Consider the following 17,692-nt stretch of genomic DNA (forward strand, 5'->3'; position numbering starts at 1 on the left):
TCTCTCGAAGACGTGAAAAGGTACCATTATAGACTTTAGATCACAAGGGAGGAGTTTAGAATAATGAGACCGTGACAATGGCTTCGTCCTACCGGATAGCCATCTTGGCCATCTTTTCCAGGTGGCCCATGGTGTCCTTTATCTCCGGGGACTCCTGGCAGTCCAGGTGGTCCAGGAGGACCTGCAGGGCAGTCTGAGCAGATATCCTAAAGATGGCAGAGACAGATTGGTGAGGACGTGTGTCAGCAACGGCACCCACGTTTGTATTATTTTCTCACTAACGTGGCGGAGAGTCTTCTTACCTTCAGATTCAAGTCAGATAGATCAGCTGCTTTCCCCTGAGAGACCACGGAAGAAAACCACCAAGAAAACATAATTAGAAACCAAATTCCGCTGGGATGGTTGAGCTCTGTTCGCGGAAGACTTTCAAATATTGCCAATAATTGTACAGGGACAGATATTCCATTTATTGGTACTAGCCAGCAAGAGGTTGTAGCATTAAAGCAGGCTGATAGATATAATAAGAGATGGGCAGCAAAATTAACACAATATAGCAGATAGACTACTGTTAAAATGAGTTCACAAAGAACAAAGTTCATCTGCTTTTGATTTTCTCGACCACTGTTAAATGTTTCAGAATATTGAGCAAATATTAAAGATAACCTATAAGTAAATAAAAAAATGCAGTTTTTAAATTAGGATTTTATTCTCAAAGGAACAAAGCTGACCCAAAAGGAATCAGACGCCTTGCTAAATCATGATTCAACTGTGACGACCCCATTCTTTGGGAAAGCTGAGTTTAATTACATTAGACACACCCAGGCCTGATTACTACCAGATCTGTGGAAACAAGAAATAATTTAAATAGGGCCTGTATGACAGAGCAAAGTAGGCCAAGATATCCGAAAAAAAACAAAACACCATGCCCCAATCTACAGAAGCTGAAGGACAGATAAGACACAAAGTCACTGACATCTATAGCCTTTTTGAGAACTTCCTTTAATTGTCTGAATACATGTGTTATTTAACCTTGAGATCCACTGATGGATGAACAGATGCAACTTTTAAACAATCGGAAATGGAATCAAGTGTGTTTCCTCTTTCTATTTTCTTTTTCTGCACATATCCAATATTGAAAATACACGTAAATGAAATCCTAAATGTTCCAGACAGAATAGAAACCAGGTTTAAATGTTGAACCGTCCAACATAAGGCAACCAGATAAAACAAGAAAAGTTTACCCCGCTCTACAAGGAAAGATTTAGGAGCCTAGAAATGGGAAAACAAACCTGCTGCTTCCTATCACTGGGGTCCTCCCCCGGTGATAGGAATAAACCCTCTCCAAGCAAAAGCTATAAGTAACTCTGGAGTTACAGATGTTTGAACTCTGAATGAAGAACTATAGAAAGATGCATGCAGAGCAAAAAGCACCCAGACACTCACAGGCTCTCCTTGTGATCCCTTTTCTCCTGGCCTTCCTGGTAAACCCTGGGTTTGGAGCCAAAGCAACAAGTTACATTTTCATCCTCAAAATGTTTACTCTGAACGCACCGCTCATGTGCCAAATTTAAAAACTATAGGATTGTCAGACACCGAATTCAAAATAATCAAATGATAAAATATAGACCTGCTAGATTAAAACAAAGGCTCTGCAGTGAAAGCAAACGTTGTTGTATACAGTAGCTACTTTTTAGGATTAAACTTACATTGTGCCCTGCTGGGCCTTGAGGGCCTGCAACCCCTGGTGGACCTCTTAATCCCTAAAACCCAGATTCACACACTGAAGAAAGACAGCAGAAAACCTGACATATTCTGTAATATTCATTGAGTACATAACTACCGCAGGTCCTGGTTCCCCGTTTTTCCCTGCAGGCCCCTGCAGAGAGAAATATATGAATATCTGCAATTCAATGCACTGAAGGTGGATCAGTTTGGCTCGGCATTATGTTCTCACCGGAGGTCCCTCTTTCCCTTCCCCTGGGGAACCCCTGTCCCCAGGTAACCCGGGCTGTCCGCGCAGCCCTGGTGGGCCCTGGGGAGGAAAATCATATGATTAAATATGACCATCCATTTAATCTGTAATTGAAGACAAAACCCTTATTCATCAGAGGAGAATCTACACCAAGTTTGCCAAAACAGGTTCCTTAAACTTCCCTTTTTGTCGCTGTAGCCATTCAGTCTCCTCGCTGTCAGAATCAGACCAGAGGTCCAAGAACAATGAACTCCAAAACTGCCCTTACTGTGCGGACAGGGATAATTGTATTTTATTTTTTTTTAAGAAATGTGTCAAGAAAACTTCTTGACTGTCTCTAAAGGATCTGGAAAGTGGTAAACATCTATTTTGGATAAATTAACTAATTACGAATAGGCGCGACCACGGCCTGCTGTTAGCAAACACCCTTTGGTGTGGAAGTTGGTTTAATGCAGAAGGAAGACTCAAAACTAGCTATTTTCAGTATAATGAAGGTTCAAATTTAACTCAGAGGGAGCACAAAGATGAAAGAATCTGTTTCTGAGGAAAGGGTTTTCTACATGTTGAGACCTCTGGAAGCCTTTGAGGAATTAAGTAAGAACAAGAGTTTCAGCAAATAACAGGAAACCTGAACCAGGTGTGGGGAAGTTGTTTTGACACATCTCTAATCTGCACCTCTAATGGAACATGCTGAATTAAGAAATGTATACAGCCCTATGGAAATCTCACAGTTAAAGGAACTACACCTGAATTTATTTTAGTCTGGTTAAGAAAAATGCTATTTATGTGATATATTATGAGTTAAAAAACATAATTTGATAATAATAATTGACTAACTGGTCGAGCAGGTCCTGGATCTTTTTTAGTAGTAATAAGCAGTGAACTGGGGACAAGCCTGGACAACTTTTCTCTGCCAATGGCACAACTGCATGTGCATGACATGGTACGGTAAACACAACAGAATAGTATGCATGTAAGTGTTAACCATTCACATAAAAAAATATAATTTACCCAAGACGTCGCACTTTATGTCAAAGAAAGCAAAGAAAGGTCCCACTACGAAGCCTCGTTTTCTCCAGTGAATTGTGCACCAGCTAGAGGCAGGCGTTTAGCCTTGTGCGTGTCGAGGGTTTCTCATTGGGAGAAAAAAAAGTTGGGGGCGGGGCTTTCAGTTCAAACTAAACTGTTGTCACTCATGGTTCGAATTTGTGCAGGATCGGGTATGGTCCTATTAAGGTAAGGGTCTAACTTATTAGGAAGTTATAGATAACCACTAGCATGCAAAAGATGCTAGGTGCTAAACCCAGAAAAAAATGTGAACCTTGTTATCATTTTGTTTCAAGATAAAATAAAACTAGTGTCACCAGGTGAGAATTCTCATTGGTGAGTCTCAATATTTCCCATCCATACATTCATTTCCCTTGCCTAGATAATCTTTTATTATTAGAAGCTCTCCAAAATTCAGAGGAGAAGAGACTTTCCCCGAGGAAGCAATATGAAAAAGTATGAAAACAATGAAAAAGTTGCCATCTTTAAAGAGATTAACAAAAAGCTTTTAAATCCCTATACCTTCGCTCCAGGAAGTCCTTGATTCCCCGGTGGTCCTGGCTCTCCCTGTGTAGTCACAAACAAGAACAATCAACCCGGTTACGCTCCAAGTACGTTTCTTTAGAATCAGTAACATGTGCTTGTTGCTGCAGCTTTGGTCACATGAGCCTCCTGTGAGCGGCTGGCAGCTGTAAAACAACAGAACCGCTGTTGCTGTGCTCCTTTAATGTGATATGTCTTAACAATGTTTTTCCTGTTTGCGCCTGCCTCGTCAGCAGGACAGCCACGTATCTGGTGTGGGGGGGAAAAAAAAATTATGAAGAAACATGTCGATGTGTGCAAACAAAATCTGCAACTCAGGCTAGTTTTCCTGTACAGACAGATGGTCGTGTTAACGTGTGGCTCAACATGACCACAGATGTTTGCAGCGTGTGGAATACAAAAGGTTCACAGAAGAACAGCAAGGGATACTGGGCTATTTCACAGCTGTCACTTTAACTTAACTTCAGCGTGGATCAGTGTTCAGAATCTTAAACGTACGTAAAGAGACGGTTAAGCACGCTGTGGTGTTTGCCTCGGATGGCTACTTAATTTGAAAAACCCTTTCTAACATAAAACAGTAAAAGTTAATGTTTTTCCATTTAGAATTATTTATGTGTGGCTTTATATTTATCACATGTTATGTTACAACCACAAGCCTCTATGTATGTTATGAGGATTTCATGGAAGGACCCAGCCCTCCTGTCATCCTCACTGATACTGCGGTGAACTCTTGAGTCTTCCTGGGCACCGCCACCACTTAGGGAGCAGAACATCAACTCCCTTACCAAGAAGACTCGACAGAGGATTTACTTCCTGCGGCAGCTGAATAAGCTTCCCCTCTCACCCTAGACACAGACTGTTCAGTTCCTCCCCTCTGGCAACACACTCTGATCCATCAGGACCAGAACCTTAAGCCACCAGAACAGTTTCTCCCTCAATGCAGTCAGGCTGTTGAACAGACACCTCCACCCCACCACCCCATAACGTATTTATCTAATTGTCAACATATGACAAAAGTCTTGCACCTTTTGATTCTATATTTATTTTGTGCTTTTGCTCCAGTCCCCACAGATACGTTTTTTTTTTTTTTCTTTGCGGTTCCTGGTTATAAAGTGTTTCTGGTTCTGATGTTACACTGACTCAGAGCAGAACTTAACTGAGTGTGGTTGTGAATTGTATCACACATATACTCTGTGTGTACTATGGATCTCAGCCGCTGTGAGCCAATACTTTGGGGAGCCCTCTTTGGTTGCACTTACAGCTGCCAACCGTCTGCGGTTCATTTCATTGTAGCTCCGGCTGCACGTTTAGGGTCCATTTCCTGCTGGAAGCTAAGGCTTCTTGGTCTCAGGTGTCTGACAGATTTTTCTCCAGGATTTCCCTACATTTATTGCAAATGTAGGGAGCAAATTGTTTTGTTTATTTATTTACTACAAATTGGGTAGTGTTACTTTTCCACTCTATGTGGCGGTTTGCATGTAGGCCAAAAAAGTTCAGTTTTTACCATCTGACCAGAGTAACTTCTTGGGAACTTTATTTGATTATTGACTGTCTTCCAAACGGGCCAGAATAGAAGCTGCCATGTCAACAGATTTAACTCCTCCAGAGTTACCACAAGCCTCTTGGCTGCTTCTCTAGTTAATGCCCTTTTTGGCCGGGCCTGTCAATTTAGGTGGACAGGCATTATTTTGGCAGGTTTGAAGTGATTGTCAAACTCCTTCCTTTTGCTCGCTTGCTTTAAATGTCTCCACAACATTCTCCCTGAGCTGTATGCTGTGCTCACCAAGGTTTTTTTTTTATCAAAGCTCTGATTATACAGAGATATAAGTGCCCACAGGTAGACTCTATTTACTAATTAGGCAACTCAGGCAATGAATACAGCTACTCGACACACTTTCAGGTTTATCCTACAATCACCGCCTAACTGCGTTGGCCCATTACATAAAATTGCAATAAACTACATTGAAAAATGTGGCAGTGATACAATGACTTCAAACATCAAGGGGTGTGAATACTTTTCCAGGGAACTCAAAGCGTGATAATTCATTGCAGAGGTTTTAGTAAATGATGTATTAAGCTCCGATTTGATTCCACGGTTAAGTGGAATGGCCTTTTATTATCTAAATCTATAATCTGGAGAGGTTGTGTTGGACCACATATCTATATGCATCGAGGCCCAGCATAAAAAGAAAGAAACGCCAGATGACTCAGCAAAACCCAGGCGACAAATGAAATGGTAAACATGCCCGTAGATCTGGAACTGAGGAATATTTGAGGATTAGAAGGAGCCAAAAAAATGTCAGCCATGGCTGGATGAGGGTTCCATCTTAAAATAATGCCGGAGTTTAGGCAGTAGCTTTGTATAGGTAAATTTAAGTTCATTTGACAGCTCTTATTAGTAGTTAATGGAGGATCTGGCAAAATTCCAATTCTGTGCAGGAAAAAAAAAAATCCTTTGCTTGATTCTTTTAAATTAAATATAGTTAAAGATTATGGAAAGAAGCCAGCTGAAGACTGCAAACAAATTAATACCAAATCAAAATGAACTTGCTGGACTTATTCATTTTAAAGTTAGTGTCAAGAGTTGTGAAACTTTCTGTCAAAAGGTTCCTGTGGTTCCTATTCTTTTCAATCGCATTCTATAGAACAACAACAAACTGAGCAAAAACAAAGCATAAAACGTGATAATCTTTCATAAAAACTTTGTATGCGATCAGAGTGAGCTGACGAATAAAAGTAAAATAACGTGGCTATTCACCTTTAAAAACTGCACACACTATTTCTATCCTGGGATAAGAAAAGGAGGTGGTGGAGGAGTGCCAATACCTCAGTGTTCGCCTGGACAACAGAGTGGACTGGAGATGCAGCTGTGAAACTGAAGGGAAGCTTAGGTCCTTCAGTTTTTGCAGCAAGATGCTGCAGATCTTCTATAAGTCCTCAGTGGAGAATTTGATGTCTGCTGTTTCTTAGAGCAGCAGCGTCAGAACCGGTGATGTTTTAATTTTCAACAAGCTAATAAAGAAGGGTGCTTCAATTCTGAAGACTCCTCCAGAACCCCTAAGATGATGATACGAAGACAGATTCTTCACAAGATGAAGAACATGAAGGACTTCAGTGAGCTTCCTCTTCATCAGACTGTCATAGAGCAACAGAGGCTTCTCCAGGTCCGCAGTGAGACCCTTCCTGCCCACAGCCATCAGCATCTACTAGAGCTATTTGAAGAATAATATGAGTAACAACAGCATTTCATTTACCTAATAAAGTATTTTTGATTGGAACTGAATTTAATTATGGATTTATGCTCCATGTAATCAGACTGGATCCTATTCTGACTGGTTCCTAACACAGAGTCGCAGAGCACAAAGGTGGGAAGGCCTTATGGGCCACAGAATGGAAATATATATTGTATAACTAAAAAAAAGATTCAGAAAAGTAGATATTGAACGGCAAAAAAGGAAACACTGTTACATAAAGGGAATATGGATGTAGCGGGAAATGACCACTGATGTCCAACAGTACCATCTGCCTCAGAACACCCTTGAAACTCTTGGCAAAAAAGAACGTCACTCTGTGACTATTATCGAACGTATAGCAATAAAACTGAATGATCCAATCTAAATACAGAGTTAAACAATTCATGAATCAATAATCTTACGTTGCGGCCATCTTTGCCCTTCCCTGGTGGTCCAGGAGGTCCAATCACACCGGGATCTCCTGGCGGGCCTTGGGGACCAGATTGTCCTGGTTTACCTGCTTCACCCTGTCATGAACAGTTGAATTAAAAGAAGGAGCAAGGTTATTGTTTCTTTCATGGTGTGTTACAGCTCCAGATCCATGGATCGCTTTGTAATCTAAATTCAGTGCAATTTCCACTTTTTCACAACTGATTTCATCGGACAGCATGAGCGCGCTGATTCTGAGCTTCCGAGCGAGACCACGACATCCACTGAGCAATAACACGTGTCATAGCTGGTGCTTTGGGATGATGGAATATGATGCTGTTATTTCAACATCACAGTAGAAGCTGGAGAGGGAATCATGCTATATAATAAAGCAAAAAGAGTGAGATAACTGTGTTATAAATCTCTGAAAATGAAAATCCTCCCTACTGCTGCTGTGCTGAACCAAATTCAAAGACTGGCAGAATAACAGAGGACGCTCGTTGTTCTAAGAAATCCTGCAGCATTATGGGTTGCCTGCATGCTGTATATACTTCCAAAAAAAACATCCAACCCAGCATCCTTGTGGCTTTCAAAATAAGCAGACTGACCTTATCTCCTCTCTGCCCCATGGGACCGGGAGGCCCAATGATGCCTGGAATGCCCTGGAAAATGTCATTAAAGCTGTTGGTTTCAAAATGGTCATCAGCCACGTTAAAGGGATGGGCAGAAAATGTAAAAAGACATTTACCACATTTCCTGGTGGCCCACGTGGCCCCTGGGGTCCTGCTGCACCAGGTGGACCCTAAGGGGGAGAAAAAAAAGACATAAGCTGTTGCAGTTTGACAACAGTGTATAATTCATTTCTTTATACAAGACGTTCACTTTTTTTTAAAGCCAAAATAACTTACAGGGTCTCCTACACGACCGATATCTCCTGCCAGTCCAGCATCACCCTTAGGGCCCTAAAGAGAAGCAACTAATCAGACAAATTCCACACAAAACGGTGAAGAGAGATATTCTGGAGTTCTTACTGGTGCTCCTGGTTGGCCTTGGAAGCCTTGTTCTCCAGGTAAGCCTCTTGGACCCTAAGGGTAAGGGAGAACGTCATCCAAAGACGTACCTTAGAAGGTCACATAAAACATCTTCAAGATAAAAATGACTGAGGTTCTACATTAAAAGTATTCAGGTCTGTGAAGTATTTGGTCCCCACACAGATTTCCCCCTGTTTCTGCTCTTCAGTCACGCTTAAACACAAACTTTAATATCCTTGAGAAGAGTCTCAGTCCCCCCCATCCAAAAAAAGAAAAGAACATTTAGATCTAAGTTCTTGTATATGAAAATATCAGATAGCCTGATTAAACACAACATGCATTTAAACAATGGTTTCAATCATACAGGGAAATTGCTTTTTATTAAACTCAACCCTTATGTGCAAAAGTAATCACACCCTAACTTAATGAACCGGCTGTGCCACCCCCTGTCATCAAGCATTCAGGATAATCAGAAATGAGTCTTATATATCACACTGGAGGAATTATAAGCCCTCTCTTTCATGCAGAATCTACACCGCCACACCAGGGGGCGCATGGGTAGAGCAAGTGGCCCAAATAATGGAGGCCTTGGTTCCTTTGCTGCATGTCTTCAGCCTCTCTCTCTGACCCCCCCCCCCCCCGACACACACACACACACCAAACCCGTTCCTGTCAGCTTACTTTCAATAAAAGGTCCACTAGTGCTAAAAGAAATCCTAAAAATAAAGACATTGTCACAGCAGAGGTCAGGAGTGATGGACCTGTTGAAGGTCAAGGTTGCTGCTTGCAACAAATATCACTTCCTTTATGATTTCCTCGTTCTTAACTGCAATTTGTTGGCCATGTTTCTGATACTGTTATTTCAGTTTAGTTGTGTTTTTAACTTTGATTATTTTAGGATTTGTTATTGTAGATTGTTTTAAACCTCGTTTATTGTAGGACTGTGAAGCACCTTGAGAGATCACAAGATTTGTGTGCTATACACATAAAATGTATTATAATAATAATAATAATAATAATAATAATAATAATAATAATAATAATAATAATATTATTATTATTATTATTATTATTATTATTATTATTATTATTATTATTATTATTATTATTATTATTATTATTATTATTCCGCAGGATCTCAGTCTGATTTCAATCCAGATTGAACCCTAAACCTTGATTTGAGTAATTTTTGAGCCAGGTGCTGGATAAGCCAGAGACATTCTCAAAACCGCTGCCACCATGTTTGATTGTAGTTTTCATTTTATGACTTTTATGACAGTTAGAAGGAAAGATGTTTTATAAAAAGTTCCCCTTTTGTCATTCCACTAAACATGTTCCAAATGTTCTTGGGGATCATTAAGATGCCTTCTAGCAAAGGTGAGAGGGACCTTTGTGTTCTTTCAGTCTGGTGCTAGTTATATCCAATCAAATCAGGAGATGGACCTGAACTGAGGCCAGTGATGCCTGCAGTGTTTTAGAAGCTGCTGTGAGTTCCTTTTCCGCCTCATGGAGGAGTCGTCCACAGGCTCATGGAGTAATCTAGGTTGCAGATCTGCCACTAGTAGTAAGATTTGTTACTGTTCTGTGTTATCAGTTTGTGGAGATTTGGTTCTAACTGTGGTTAGTCCCAAAGCTTTAGAAGTAGCATTGCAACTCTTTGCAGACTAATAAATGGCAACGATGTTTCCTCATCTGTTATTCATTTGAAAATTCTATTACATACTATAAGATTTACTTTAGTTATCCTTTAGTTTGATCTGAAAAATATAAATAGGACCAAAGGGGGAAAAAAATAGACAAAATCTGCAGAGGAGTAAATCATTTTTTCACAGAAATGGATGATATTAGTGATTTAGCTTTAATTAACAAAGGTAGAAGGGATCATCAGCATAAGGAATCATCCTGATTCCTATTTGTTTTAGACACTTTATAACTCTTTATAATGAAAACACTTCCAATACCAACCTGTTTAACTGACACAACGCATGTACTAATTAAAGTGTGGTAACCGGACAGTACAAGATGTCCCCAGCGGCTTCCAGCTTGATGAGTCCAGGACTTCATAGCTGTGTCAGAAAATCTCTGCTGACATCTAGTGGATAGCTGAGCACATTACTAGATGTGCCTGTGGTGCTTTTTAGTGTTTTTAAAGAGAAACAAAGGTGGCAGGGAACAAAGCATCACCATCTCTCCTGGTTTTCCTTGGTCCCCCTTTTCTCCCTTCTCTCCGGGCTTCCCCTGTAAACGCAGGAAAAGGACAAACAACTCAGAGATGAGGTCAGGAGTGCTGAGGTAAGCAGGTAAAGAAGAAAAGTGTATCACCTTACTATGAAGGAAATACAATAATAATCATTAGGAATGAACTGAACATTAGCATTAGCTTAAAAATGCGGTGCAGTGAATTTTTCCTTTAAGTGAAAGGGTCTACGCACTGGTTCTCCAGGCTCAGGGATGACTTCGGCGACCTGTCAGCACAACACAACACATGATGGGAAACCGAAGTGCAGCAGGCCGGGAGGTCGTAAATGCTGAGGTGTGCATGTAAAACAGCTGCTGCCTGACTTACGTTTCCTGGAATCCCAGGGAGTCCCCTTGGTCCAACTTCACCCTGAGGCGAGAGACGGGATGTTCACAGACTCCGCATGCTAATTACCTCTGTACATGCAGAGCAGCCAGCGCAGCCATTTCTGATTGACTGCCAGCTTACCTTGTCGCCCTTTTCACCTTTCGGCCCAAACGGTCCATCTGTTCCTCTTTCACCCTTTGTAGAAAAAAGGCAGAAAGAAAAAGACAAAAACAGATTTTTTCAACACATTTTTGCCTCGCCACTGTTTACGTATAATGCGGTGGGAGAAAAACAGGAAAAAGTAAATATTTTAATCTGGCTGTAAGTCTATTCAGCGCCTTGAAAAAGTATTCAAAGCCCTCAAACTTTTCCTTGTTACAGCCACAAGCCCCCACGTATTGTATTTAGGTCTAAAGCTACAATAACACAGAGCCTAAGACATGGCCACCCACCGAGGAGAGCATTGATCAGAGAAGCAGCCAAGAGGCCCACTGTAACTCTGGAGAAGCTGCAGAGACCCACAGCTCCGGTGGGGGGGATCTGTCCACAAATTAAATAATAGTTTTGCACTCTGTAAATGAGGCACAAAAGACTGGCATAAAGAAAGACGTTGTAAAAGAAAAGGAGAAGCACCATCTGCAGTTTGCCACAAGCCACGCAGGACACGGCAAACACGTGAAAGATGGTGCTCGGCTCAGATGAGAGTACAGCTGAACTTTTTGGCCAAGTGAAAAGATGCTCGATGGAAAAGTAACCCGGCACTCCGAATACACCATCGGCACGACGAAACGCAGCGGCGACAGCGTCGTGCTGCGGGGAGCAGGGAGAGGGAAGGTCAGAGATGATGGGAGGATACAAAAAGTGGATGAGTAAAATGAGCTAAATGCAAAGAAAGCCTGTCAGAGGAGGCAAAAGACTTTGAGATGGGCTGGAGGTTCTCCATCCAGCAGAACAATAACCACAAGCATAAAGACAGAGCGGAAAGTGAACGATATAGATTCGTGGAACAAGTTCCGCATTTGGTTTTCGGTGTGTTTGTTTTACTTGGAAGAATGTCGTATTACACGATTTCCAAAGGGAAATGCAAACGCATTATGGTGCAGGAGTCAACAGGCGTAAACCGGGACCAAGTGCAGGGAGCGTGTACTGTTCCTTTAAGTCTGTGCTCCAAATTGCGATTAATATCAAGCCAAACTTTAAACCAGCAGTTTAAAGTTTGTTAAAGCTAAAGCTGTTTTAAATGACCATGCTAGCTGCTATCAGCGATACAAAAGGACCAGACTAACTGCTATGAGCATCATAACGACTGTTGTGCACCATAAGAAGTAATTACCCACTTTGCACTATAGATCGTTCATCCAAGGGTAAAAAAATAGATCCACCTCTGCTTATGAGAAGGTTTTAAAACAATTATCAAGGTGTGAATCATTATATTGTCGCTCCTTCTTACCTGTATCCCTCTCTCTCCTCGTGTGCCATCAGCACCGGGACGTCCAGGGGAACCAGCTTCTCCCTGTCAGCAACGCATTCACATGGCATTACAAAACATACTTTCTTTTTGCATAAAAGTGCAGTATCTGAAGTTCCACGGCAGAAACGCAGCTCTGAGCTTACTCTCTCGCCGGGAGGACCTCTTGGTCCAGGAGGCCCGTCGTCACCCTGCAGACAAGACACACGGCCACCAAAGCATCAGCTGTGCACGTGGAAAAGACGTGCCGTCTCCCGGGGGTCACGTGTAACAGGTTCTCTCTCTTGGTGCATGCATGCGCGTTACAAGGTTAGGTGAAGCAGCGGTACCTTAGGTCCAGGCTTGCCAGGAAAACCATCTGTTCCCCGTTGTCCCGAGGGGCCCTTCAAGGACAGAACATGGACATTAGCAGACAATCTAATCACAAAGAGCATTTTCTGCTGACAGGAAATATGCCAGAAGGAGGTTGGGATTAAAAAAAAAACAGGGATCTGTCTTCAGGTAAATACTGCACTCTGCCAGCATGTTTGTCCCCTTACAGATTCCTTCTTTTTTGGCTTATCTGTAACACTTGAATGTGTTTCAGATCATCAAACAAATGTGGTATCTCACAAGGATAAACACACTAAGTCTTCAAATTATGACTTCATCCATAATCCAAAAAAAAAAAAAAAAAAAAGCTTTCTAAACCAGATTTTAATCTCCTCCTAAACACAACAACTGGTTTTGCCAGCCTTTGATTCAACAGCTGCCATCAGGTCTTTGTGATGACCGGGCAACGGTCTTTTCCATCGCTGAGGAGGACTGTTGGACCTCTGGTTTTTGCTGAAGTGTTCTGAATCCAGCTATGTTAGATGGTGTTTGAATATGAAGAGCCTGTTTATGGTTCTGCCACAGAATCACAGTAGGATTTTAGTCTGGACTTTGACTAGATCACGCCAAAACCTTCAATTTCTTTATCGTGTCTCTGGTGCGTTCAAAGGAGGAGTTTCTGGAGTCCTTTGGATCATTCCTGCCGCATAACTCAAGTGTGCTTGAGTTTGAGGTCTTTTTTTTGGGCTAAAATTCAAAGATGCACTAATTACAGCAAACGAAGCAACTTCCGCTCCAGACCATCACACTGCTGCCCTCAGGTTTGACTGCCTTGTTCCAGAAAGTTCCACTTTCAAGTCATCAGTCCACTTAATACCTTTCTGACATTGTCAAGGGGTTAGTCAGGGCATGATGTGTTGTTGTTTGTTTAAATCTCATGTTAAAATTTGTTTTATGATCTGAAGAATGTAAATATGAGGGGAAAAAAGCAAAAATGGCTGGAATCTGTGCGATGACAGTAACAGTTATATTTGTGCGTTGGTTTCCCCAAATATCGTCTCGCTCTCAAAAGCTTGACTTTTTCTTTCGTTACTTTGAAAAATAATCTGGTCGTTAGATCTGGGTTTTAAGATAGCAGATCTGTAAAAAGAAATTACGTATTACAAACTGGAGTTAAATAAATATAAAGCATTGTGTTATTTCAGATGTGTGACTGTAAAAGCAGGATTGTGAGGCTTATACTGACCTGAGGCCCTGCGGGGCCTGGAGGACCATCAAGTCCATCTTTACCAGGAAGACCCTGAAACGATTACGGGATAAATCGTTACAGTTGCTGAGGACAAAATTCAAATACTGACCAGTTCAGGCAGACAGTATCTTTAGTGAAAGTAAAGAAAAAAATTATACTTATACAGGATTACGAATCTAACTCACGTCTTTTCCTGGCACTCCTGGTTTGCCTGAAGATCCTCGTTCACCTGGTAGACCCTTCAAAACCACAATGGAGGCGTGTCAGTTTGCTCTACATTGTTGTTCAGTCCTGTCCTGTACGTGTCCAGTTGTCAGATCAAGTAAAGCTGCCTAACACAACTTTACAAGAGAATGCAGAGCCTTGAGTTCAGCTCATCACTTACAGGTTGCCCAATTGGTCCTGAAGCCCCTGGCGGACCTTGCAGACCCTGTGGACCCTTTAAAATAAACAGCATCACTTGGGTTGGTATTAGAACATGAATATGACTTTTTTTTTATCATTACAATCATGTGAAACCATTTTGTGTAAACTGATTTTCTCTACCAATGTAACTCCAAACAATCATTTGGTTATGGACTTGTGGAATAGAAAGTACACCCTAGGTGCTAGGCAAGTGTTAGGTTCAGGACATGATTTATTTCTACTGTTTACTTGGTTCTGGGATAATAATAAGTCAAACTTTTTGGGTGCACAATACATGATAGATGTAACACTTATTTGCTCAAATCTGAAGTGAAAATTTCTCTAAAATTAGCAGCTTATAAAACCAGGTTTAGCACTGATAACTTAATGCAGACATGTTGAGTATGACTTTGTCATTCTTTGTGGAGAAACTTTGTTCCACTCTTTATATTCATTTTTGCAAAGCCCTTGTTCTGTGTTTTAATCAGGTTGAGGTCTGGACAGTCAACACCTTGATTCTATCCTATTTTAACCAGGCTTTAGTTAATTTCTTGCTGTGTTTGCCACCATTGCCCCATTGATGATCCAATTTAGGCCAAACGTTGTGAGTCAAACCAGTGGCCAGCATGATTTTTGAATTCAAAAAGCAATTTCTTCTCTTGCTGGATGTCACATATAAAAGAATTAGTCAGGCATTGCTCCTGGAGCCTGCTCTTATTTTCTTCCCAAAATAAGTATTATATTGAGAATTATTATTATTATTATTATTATTATTATTATTATTATTATTATTATTATTATTATTATTATTATTGCTGTATAGCGGAATCCTGAGTTGAGCAGGATTACAGCAATATGAGTGCAGTTGTAGCTCTGATTACGTTTGGAAATCAGCTGCTCGCTGCAAATGACAGCCACAGTTTTGGGGACTTTTATGTATCTGAACAGCATATGGATGAGGTCGTCCCAGGCGGCTGGCTCGGGACGGCTTAGGGATGACTATGAAATACCCAACTTGTCAGTCCGCTCCCCCTAAAAAAAACTCCAGTAGCAAAGACCACCCTGTAGTTAGAACCTGAAACAGCACCGGCGACGCGTCTCCATCTAGGACCTGGCCGCGAGAGCTTCCTGTTTTCCCTGAGCTTCCCTGCCTTCACTCTACCTCAGCCACTTCATGTTTCCTCTGACTAGCTCCTCATGTTCTTTTATTGACCGCCCATAACTAGCCATTATTGTGCCTGCTTTTCTCCACTTCCTCCACATCCTGCTCTGCTATGCCCTACAAGTTCTCTTTATTTTCATTATTATAAAAGAACTCGGTTGACACCTCAGTCAGTCCCTGCATTTGGGTCCTCCACAACTGAAACATGACACAAAGTTCTTAAGAGTCACCGAGAAGGGCATAAAAAGGCAAATGTGGCCCCAGAGCCACAGGTAGAAAACCCCTCAATCAGATGATCGCTTCAAATTTGACTCAAATTCACAAAACAGTGACAACAAAGTGCCAATGTCCTTGCATCTGCACAGCAAGCCCAAATCATCAGCCCTCCACCGCCAATCTTGCCAGCTTATGTGAAGTGCATTTTGCTCATGCGCTAAAATTAGATTTAGTGCACACTTCAGCTGTGCTTTACGGCCAAACATTCCTGGCAGACCTTCCAAACAAGCCTTACTCGTTCGGTCTTATTCTGATTTTTATGTCACTATTAACATTTAACAGTTGTTCTAAGGTCTGTAGAACCTCAGAGGGAGGCTTGGTTCTTTTTTATTTTTACATTGCGAGTGAACAACAGTGTATTCACACACCTGCATGCTCCAAACCAGCAAAGGGTGGAAACCTTTGGTTCACAGAGTGGCTCGCACTGGTGATGATGAATTATTCACATACATTAATTAGCAGCATGTAGCTGCTGCAATGGAAGTAGCAAAAAAGATGGACTTCAGTTTTTCACTAACAGCTCGTCCGCTTTTGGGCTTTTCTTTAGTAAATGACACTGTGTAATCTGTCAGATGTTTGTGTACACTCGGTGTTATATTTAAATCATTTCATAACCTGGTGGATAATTTATTTTTCATGTGCCGATAGAAAGAGTCCCAGAATTGACTACTTTTTTACTATTATCATTCATAAGTAGCAATTGTGAGCTGAAAATGCGTGTTGCATATGAGTAGCACTAAAAACCCACTAGAGGGCGGTGTATAACGCGGTGTACCACGTTGACTGGCACAATGTGTTGCATTTTATTTTAGTCTGTCGACGCTCCACCCATTGAAACAAAGTTTTAATAGAGCAAACATTTTTCAGCAATTTATTTAACAGAAATTCTTTATTTTTTAACAGAAATTCCTCTTTATGTCAGAAACTATTTCATTGGACTTATTTCGAGCGGTTCTTAAAGATAGACAACAAGCTTGTATGAAACAGTGTCACTGCTTTTAAATTGTTTTTATTGTTTTATATTTGTGCATATGTATTAATTGGTTTTATTTTTGTAACCAGGTTGTAGTGTTTTTGCAGATTTCTGCCCAGGTCCCCCTTGAAAATGAGCTCCAGATCTCAACTGGGTTTACCTGGTTAAATAAAGGAAATAAAAAAAAAATAATTATCCCATACTCTAGTCTTAGAGTCAGCCATTTAAGCAGTCAAAAATGTGGGGAAAGACTGATTTATGAACAACCATTTTAGAGAGCAGCAACACCCAGCAGATCCCATAAATGCACCTGACCCCTTTGGACTATAGGATTTCAGCACTGAATTAATTCCAACGGGAGTCACTGATAAATATTATCTTTGTTATTCATGACCATAAACTCAAAATAGAAGACATCTGCAGGAAATAAAATAAACAGAAATGTGCGCACCAACAAAAAGGCAATGTCAAAGCTGCAAAACCTGAGGTGAGAGCAGAGGCCTGATGTGAATATCTTGTAATTGTAGTTTTATTTTGATTTATTTTTTTATTTCTTATAGATGTGTTATGAAAGAAACAGGGAGTGTGGTACAAAAATCCGTCTGTTCCCACCTGAGGTCCAGGAAAGCCAACTTCTCCTGGCAGTCCACTTTCACCAGGCTTTCCCTGAAAAACAACAAATGAATTAAATTATGAATTTAAAGAAAGCTTTTAAAAAGCATCACTAAAAAAGTACATTAATAAGGCTCATGTCCTCCACCAATAACACCCGTCGTTGACCACACACGGAAACAACAGGTTTCCCATTAGGAATTTAGGGAAACACTTCAAATGTATGGCAAATTCTTTCAAGAACCATGAAACCTGGAACAGTTTGTGAAAAAGGAAAATGCAGAATTGAGGCTCTCACGCCTACAAGACTGTCCGCTTCAATCAAAGCTGGAGTTATCTGGGTGAAGGGTGCTTGCTCTCCCCATGCTACATGTTTCTTATTAATATCTGTTAATAAATTAGGGCAGATTAGTT

The 17,692-nt window shown here is 41.0% G+C and overlaps 1 protein-coding gene across 1 annotated transcript in view; it reads right to left on the reverse strand.

The window, feature by feature from the left end:
• Window positions 1-17,692, reverse strand: part of col22a1 (collagen, type XXII, alpha 1) — a 75,703-nt gene that overhangs the window by 14,647 nt on the left and 43,364 nt on the right. The window contains exons 24-46 of the mRNA XM_012873666.3: window positions 17,279-17,332; window positions 14,236-14,289; window positions 14,036-14,089; window positions 13,848-13,901; window positions 12,619-12,672; window positions 12,436-12,480; window positions 12,272-12,334; window positions 10,963-11,016; window positions 10,822-10,863; window positions 10,688-10,720; window positions 10,440-10,493; window positions 8,256-8,309; window positions 8,133-8,186; window positions 7,973-8,026; window positions 7,833-7,886; window positions 7,218-7,322; window positions 3,542-3,586; window positions 1,955-2,032; window positions 1,841-1,876; window positions 1,707-1,760; window positions 1,444-1,488; window positions 303-338; window positions 93-206 (exon numbers count right to left, since the gene is read on the reverse strand). Of these exons, the coding sequence (XP_012729120.2) occupies window positions 93-206; window positions 303-338; window positions 1,444-1,488; window positions 1,707-1,760; window positions 1,841-1,876; window positions 1,955-2,032; window positions 3,542-3,586; window positions 7,218-7,322; window positions 7,833-7,886; window positions 7,973-8,026; window positions 8,133-8,186; window positions 8,256-8,309; window positions 10,440-10,493; window positions 10,688-10,720; window positions 10,822-10,863; window positions 10,963-11,016; window positions 12,272-12,334; window positions 12,436-12,480; window positions 12,619-12,672; window positions 13,848-13,901; window positions 14,036-14,089; window positions 14,236-14,289; window positions 17,279-17,332 (1,290 nt within the window). The remainder of the gene's footprint in view (window positions 1-92; window positions 207-302; window positions 339-1,443; window positions 1,489-1,706; window positions 1,761-1,840; window positions 1,877-1,954; window positions 2,033-3,541; window positions 3,587-7,217; window positions 7,323-7,832; window positions 7,887-7,972; window positions 8,027-8,132; window positions 8,187-8,255; window positions 8,310-10,439; window positions 10,494-10,687; window positions 10,721-10,821; window positions 10,864-10,962; window positions 11,017-12,271; window positions 12,335-12,435; window positions 12,481-12,618; window positions 12,673-13,847; window positions 13,902-14,035; window positions 14,090-14,235; window positions 14,290-17,278; window positions 17,333-17,692) is intronic.

The sequence above is a fragment of the Fundulus heteroclitus genome, chromosome 13 (genome assembly GCF_011125445.2).
Source record: "Fundulus heteroclitus isolate FHET01 chromosome 13, MU-UCD_Fhet_4.1, whole genome shotgun sequence".
Lineage (NCBI taxonomy): Eukaryota > Metazoa > Chordata > Actinopteri > Cyprinodontiformes > Fundulidae > Fundulus > Fundulus heteroclitus.